Source organism: Salvia splendens, chromosome 11 (assembly GCF_004379255.2).
Source record: "Salvia splendens isolate huo1 chromosome 11, SspV2, whole genome shotgun sequence".
Classification (NCBI taxonomy): Eukaryota; Viridiplantae; Streptophyta; class Magnoliopsida; order Lamiales; family Lamiaceae; genus Salvia; species Salvia splendens.
In genome coordinates, this window is record NC_056042.1 from 28,008,264 (window position 1) to 28,014,762 (window position 6,499).

At 37.7% G+C, this 6,499-nt stretch overlaps 1 protein-coding gene across 1 annotated transcript; it reads right to left on the bottom strand.

Annotated features, from left to right (window-relative positions):
* Window positions 1-14: 14 nt before the first annotated feature.
* LOC121755626 (probable receptor-like protein kinase At5g18500) lies at window positions 15-4,410 on the bottom strand. Its single transcript, XM_042150944.1, has 9 exons — window positions 4,136-4,410; window positions 3,830-3,914; window positions 2,382-3,071; window positions 2,165-2,269; window positions 1,782-1,904; window positions 1,498-1,668; window positions 1,281-1,410; window positions 706-918; window positions 15-464 (listed from the first exon to the last, which is right to left on the bottom strand). The coding sequence occupies exons 3-9, from the start codon at window positions 3,047-3,049 to the stop codon at window positions 351-353; spliced, it is 1,524 nt and encodes a 507-aa protein (XP_042006878.1). The 5' UTR covers window positions 3,050-3,071; window positions 3,830-3,914; window positions 4,136-4,410; the 3' UTR covers window positions 15-350.
* Between the last annotated feature and the right edge of the window lie 2,089 nt (window positions 4,411-6,499).

Genomic DNA, 6,499 nt, shown 5'->3' on the forward strand with positions numbered 1-6,499 from the left:
TGAAATTTCCATGGTACCCAAAAAGATATACATAAACGTACAAATGAGGCACTACATCGAACATATAAAGCCTGTCTGAATCAGGTTTCTCCACTTCAATCATAAAAGCAACCATCTATCTATAAAATTTTGTATAAGAATGAATCATGCTAGGAACATCAGGCAATAATCAACGGTAAACAAACGAAAAAATATACAAGAACAAAAAATGGAAAAATTTGAAGGAAGAGCAAGAATCCCAGCAGTTGCACCAATCTACTTCCTTTTGCTCCTAGCTGGGTGCCGAGCAAATCATTAGTTGCTAGGTAGATGTTCGTATTTCCCGGGATTTCCTCTTCAGAAGTAGTTCATCAATATTGCTTGCTCTCTGACTTTGGCTCTTTACTGTCACTTTTATCAGTATCATAATTATCACGCTGCGAATCCATATGAGCGCTACTTGCTTGCGTTCTGTGCCTTCGATCCTGGAAAATTTAAGCACAACAAAAAACACAACCATGTATCATGATTATAAGGAAGAGACAATCGTCTAAGCAGTGGTTATCTAATGAATTTTAAAATATCCAAAGATTATCACCAAAGAAGAAAACAACATATCTACCCCTGAGAAACTATCTGCCATGGGCAACCTTGGTCTCATAAAATGAGCTAAGCAATATACACCAACCATACTCCATATTTAGTTGGCATAAGTCAGACGCTAACCTCTCTAGGTATGGGATATTCTTCTGATTCAAGCATCCGGACAACTTGACTCATCCGAGGTCTCTTGTCAGAATCTGGATCGACACATCTCAAAGCAGTCAAAAGTGCCCTTTTGAGGGCTCGAGTAGATGGTCTTGTGTCAATGTTTGGATCTACTACTTCCTCAGAACGCCTACTTCCAACCATCACTTTTAGCCAGTCAACTAGATTAACCTGTGATGACTCAAGAATTTCAGTTGAATACAGTTCTAACTCAGAATTATAAGTGCACCCCATGATTGTGTCATTTTCAAAATAAGTTCTGATTGATTTTCATCTAACAGAGAGATTAAGCTGATAATGACCATATAGAGGAATGCACCCCATGATTCTGTCAGTTTCAAAATAATATAAAGAAGACAAATAACAAATATTTTTATCATAGTACTACTTCCTAATAAGGCTTAAGCATATCTAATTAGAAAATAAAATTTATAGTAACACTTTGGCTGCATAAGCTCCATATGATATTTGGCAGTAAATCTACGAAATATGCATTCCTATTTGGTTGATATTTTGGGTGCGGCTCTGTTTACCTCTGGAGCAGGTCGCCCATAGTCAACCGGATCTCTTCCAGTAATTGCTTCCAGTAGTAAAACCCCAAAACTATAAACATCACTCTTCTCATTTAGAAGGCCAGTATTTGCATATTCAGGGGCCACATACCTGGAAAATATTAGAAAACCAACCTATTTAAAATACTGTAAAGACAACCTTTCTAAAGTTGGTGAGCATTGGAATACGGAAACTTACCCAAAGGTACCCATCACTCGAGTTGTGATGTGACTTTTTCCTGCACCAAGCAGTTTGGCCAGGCCAAAATCTGAGACCTTAGCATTGAACTCTTCATCAATCAGAATGTTGCTGGATTTTATATCCCGATGAACAACTTTTGGTTCAATTGCCTCGTGCAAGTAGGCAAGACTGCCAGAAGCACAATAAAACGACATTATTTTTCAGTAAAAAAGAGAAATTACAATCATAGATTTTGATGGAGGGGTAACGGGCGAGATGAAAACGCAGATTAACCAACTTACGCTTTAGCAGTGCCAAGGAGGATCTTCATCCGGGCCTCCCATGTAAGATATCCATGATGGCGCATAGCTCCATGAAGCCACTGTTCTAAATTGGCATTGTTAACATACTCATAGACTAGCATCCTGAAATGACAATGTGAGAGCAGTTTAGAATGATTATATATAAGCCAGTCCTAAATGCTTTAGAGCTCATAATGGACCTGTCACGTTAGTTTGGAAGCAACTGCTACAGTTTTACATCTACACTTCTAAAATTTAAAAAGTGTATGCATCATCAACAAACAAGTTCGAGTTGAACAAATCTTATTTCCCTTTATAACACAAAATTATTATATTATGTCAAAGGGCAATTTGCAGCTTTAGAAATTGATGACAAACAGTACCTATGAGTTCCTTCGATACAGTATCCCAGCAGTCGAACCAAATTTTTGTGCCTCACATGGCCAATAGCTTCAACCTCCACTCCAAATTCCTTTTCTGCTTGACCACTGAGTGGAACAAAACAAATTTATTAAAACATAAAACGGACAAAAGGTTCTAAGTTCTTTTGCAACTAACTCCAAGATTGCACTAGAATGTGAAATGGGATTTAGAACTTACAGGTTGTTGAGGAGCTTTTTAACAGCCACCTGAGTACCGTTAATAAGCTGTCCTCGATAAACAACTCCGTATCCACCCTCTCCAAGAATATTCTCCTTCGAAAATCTATTTGTGGCGAGCTCAAGGTCTCTTAAAGTAAACCAATGACCCCAACCCAAATGCGAAAACTCGGGCAGACCACTTAAAGGAGAAGGAGCAGTTATTGGATGCGACGAGGATGGTTTGTACGACGCAAAAGTTCCCGAACTCCCTTCCTCGCCTGATTGTGATCCGCAAATATCTTTATCAATATGACGGAACGAGCCTGATTGGCTGCTGGTATCTGCATTTTTGGCCTTTGGCATCCCAAGATGAACCAAGACCCTGTCTGATTCTTTATCACTTGACTTATCGTGAATGGTGAGAAGAATTCCATCACGTGGAGCAAATTCCTCAGTCGACACCTGCTCCACCCGTACTTCTTTAATTTCTTTTGAAACAGTAGGTATTTGGCTAAGAGGAAGCCTTTCCTGAGCCCTTCTCAACTTCTTTTGCGAGGTAAGATAGTATGTCAACACAAAGAGGATAACCACGATCAATAGCCCTACAATTATTCCGATAAATTCCCAGACCTTGATGCCCAAACCCCCTACGTTCTTTGAGAGCTCAGCATTAAGGTCAGAAGCCATCCTTGACAATGTCAAAGAACCACTACAAGGAGAAGGCAAAATAGGTAATTAACAATAATGTCATACTTCACCACAGTTTTACATTAAAATCACAATCTTCCCTTCAACCTTTTTCACAGCCTAATTGAAGCTAAAACTCATCTATAGCAATGGCAATAGCAAGACTTGCTGCAACTCAACGAGCCAGCATGTAAGACACATAGTGGAAGTAATTTCAATTATCTAGAAAAATTACTAAATCTCATGCAAGCAGGAACGAAGGGTACGAACAACAAACGAGAAAGAGAGCTCTTAAATCAATTATCAAGCTCCTCATTTCTGACTCCCATAACCTTTTTTCTCAACTTCTACTGTTACTTGTAAAGGTTCTTGGGCAGTTGCTTCTAGAGGAAAGATTAATAATGCACAATAATGATCATAACAGAAGCTACAACAAAGCACCACTAAACCTTGGTCAGATTCACAAAATCAGGTTTCAAAAAAAAAACAGTTTAGTTTAATAGTTTAATATTTCTCTAAAGATTACAGCATTACATGTGAGGTCAAAGCAAAACAGAAGTATAGGATTCGCAATATGATCAGCCAATTATTACAAGAAAAGAAAAGTAGATCAACAAAACACAATTTTGAAGAAGACCACTAATTTTATGCCAGTCTAACAAAAGCAAAACTCTTTTTACCTGGAATTACTTTATTACATGAATCTTAACTAAGAATCCAAAGCTTATTGTAAGAAAAAAAAGAGACATTATATGATATCTGAAAAAGCTTAGCTCTTACCTTTATAAGAACTGGATACAATAAAGAAACCTCTGAAAGCCCAGATCTTGAGAGCCCCTTTTCCGCAGTATAATTTTTTTTCAAACTACAAAAGAAAGACCAAGTCTTTAACAACAGATCTCTACCCAAGATAGCTCTATAACCACCCACAATGCCATTTCAAGAAACTTCAAGTGATAATGGAAAAATGAAATCTTTTTCATCCATAAACCCTTGAAAATTAGTAGATTGCAAATCTGGGTGAATCTTACAAATGGGAATTGAGAAAAACACACAAAATGTGAGTGGTGGGTGTTCCACACTTACCCAGATAACAACAAAGAAAGTGTTTTGGTTGCAGAAGCGGCATAGGTAAACGCTGCTGAAATGAATTAAAAATGGTAGTAATGAATTGCTAATTGTTGTCTGTGGCGGTTTCAGGAAAGGAATATGAAAATATGATCAATTGATCACGGTGGATATACACATTAAATATGTATTGATATTGATAAATACATTAAACAAATGACTAGTGGAGTTTTCAGAGGTAGGTGATGAGGAAAAGGCGTCGGTAACACTTAAAAACACAGCACAGAGAAACGGTAATAAAACACAAACAGTAAAACGGAAGCATACATTTTGGATTTTCTTATATTCATTTATACACACACAAATGGTGTAGTGGTTCTTGATATTTTCCTGAGCTCACTACTCTATCCACAAGAGAAAGGGGATTACCTAATCATGTGCATTTTTTGTCCTTGATTGTTTGAATTAGTTTCGAGGAAGGGATAAAATCATAGACAGCAAATGCTGAATGCTGACCTTGAAACTTTAAATATTGATATGGTAACTGCATTTGTCATCCTTGAACTCTTTTTTTTTGTCATCCTTGAACTCTCTTTACTGCTTATTATTTCATTAAATTCATACAATATTGAAGTTGACCGACAAAGTTAGAACGGCCATTTCGTCGTCTTAGTAATTTAATTACTTTTAATGCTAGAAGTTAATTTCAAAGTTTCCATAAATCAACTAAAAGATATAGCGCTTTTTGTCCTCCTCATAAAAACAAAAATTGTGGATATATACGCGTGCAAGCACTGCACAGTTATGCAGCTGTCAAACATTCTTTCTAATAAATGTGCATACTTCTTAGCTTTATTTTAGATATCTTTCTTTATTCTTTATTCTTGTTTTACATACTTAATTACAAAAAAACAAATATGCACATCGTAATCTATACTACTCCTTAACTAGCATAAAAACACAAAATTAGGCTTCTTCTCCAATCGCAAAACACATTACCTAGTTTTGGGATTTATGGTTTCCGACTTTTTCCTCCTAAACAAAGGATGGAGGATAATGTAGACCTCAAACTTGTGCATAATAAATAAAAAAGCATAAAGTGTTTCATCCAAATAAGTATGAGTAAAGGCTAAAATTAGTCCTGAACATATGGTCGTTTTACGATTTTGGTCCAATACATTATATTTTGAATTTTTGCATCCCAAACATTTTAACTCGGATCACAATCAGTCCAAAACTGACGGATCCGTCAAATTTTAACAGTCAACGCATTTACCAAATTAAGTTGAGTGATAATTTTTAATTATTTCAAAATTAAAATTATTTTGAAAAGGAAGACAAATGGCACGTCGTCGCCAAGATCCCCCACCTCTCCCGCTCTCCCCCCGCCGGAGAAGACCCGCCGCCGCGCCAACAAGAAAAGTAACCTCCTCCTCGCTTCATCCGATCCGAGAAACGCAGCCCTTCCCCAATTAAAACCCTAGAAACCCTCACCGACGGAGCAGGAGATCGAGATCATCATCCACCAAGCGGGCGCCGGCTGCGGAGGGGGAGACGACGCCGGCGAGGCTGTCAGTGTTCAAGAAGCTGATATCGTGCACGTTGGAGGGGAAGGTGAAGGAGAACTTCGCTATCGTGAAGAAGTCGAAAAATCCACTGGAGGGTTTCAAGAGGTCGATGATGGATATGACCGTGGAGAAGCATATGTTCGACAAGAAGGATCTGGAGCAGCTACTGCAGTGCTTTCTCTCCCTCAATTCCACAAACTATCACGGGATTATCGTCGAGGCCTTCTCCCAGATTTGGACGACCATGTTTGCGCTGCCGGTGGGGCATTCCCAACGGCGGAGAGTATCGTGAGTAGCCTCGTTATTGCTAGATGAATCATTAGTCCATCTATCAATAATTAAAAATTATCGATTAACAACTTAATTCGCTCAAAATCGCGTTTAAACACATTGACTGTTACAATTTGACGGTTCCTTTAGTTTTGGACTGATTTTGATCCGAGTTGAAATATTTGGGATGCAAAAATTCAAAACATAATGTATGAGACCAAAATCATAAAACGACCATATGTTCAGGACCAATTTTGGCATTTACTCAATAAGTATTTTTAACACATCATTAACAAGAATATTAAAAGTTAAAAAAATCAAAAGTAGGAGACTCAGTAGCAAATCCATAATAAAAAAACAGGGACAAAACCCAGGAACAAAGCGCTGAAAAGCTTCATTGAATGACTTCAAAACATAATTTTAGACGACGTTTTAATCAATCTCCGTTACGGGATAAGCAACATTGTCGTCCTCCTGAGTTCAATAGTATAGTAAGTCGTCCTAGACTGAGACAATAATCACACGTATAAGTCGTGAACTTTGT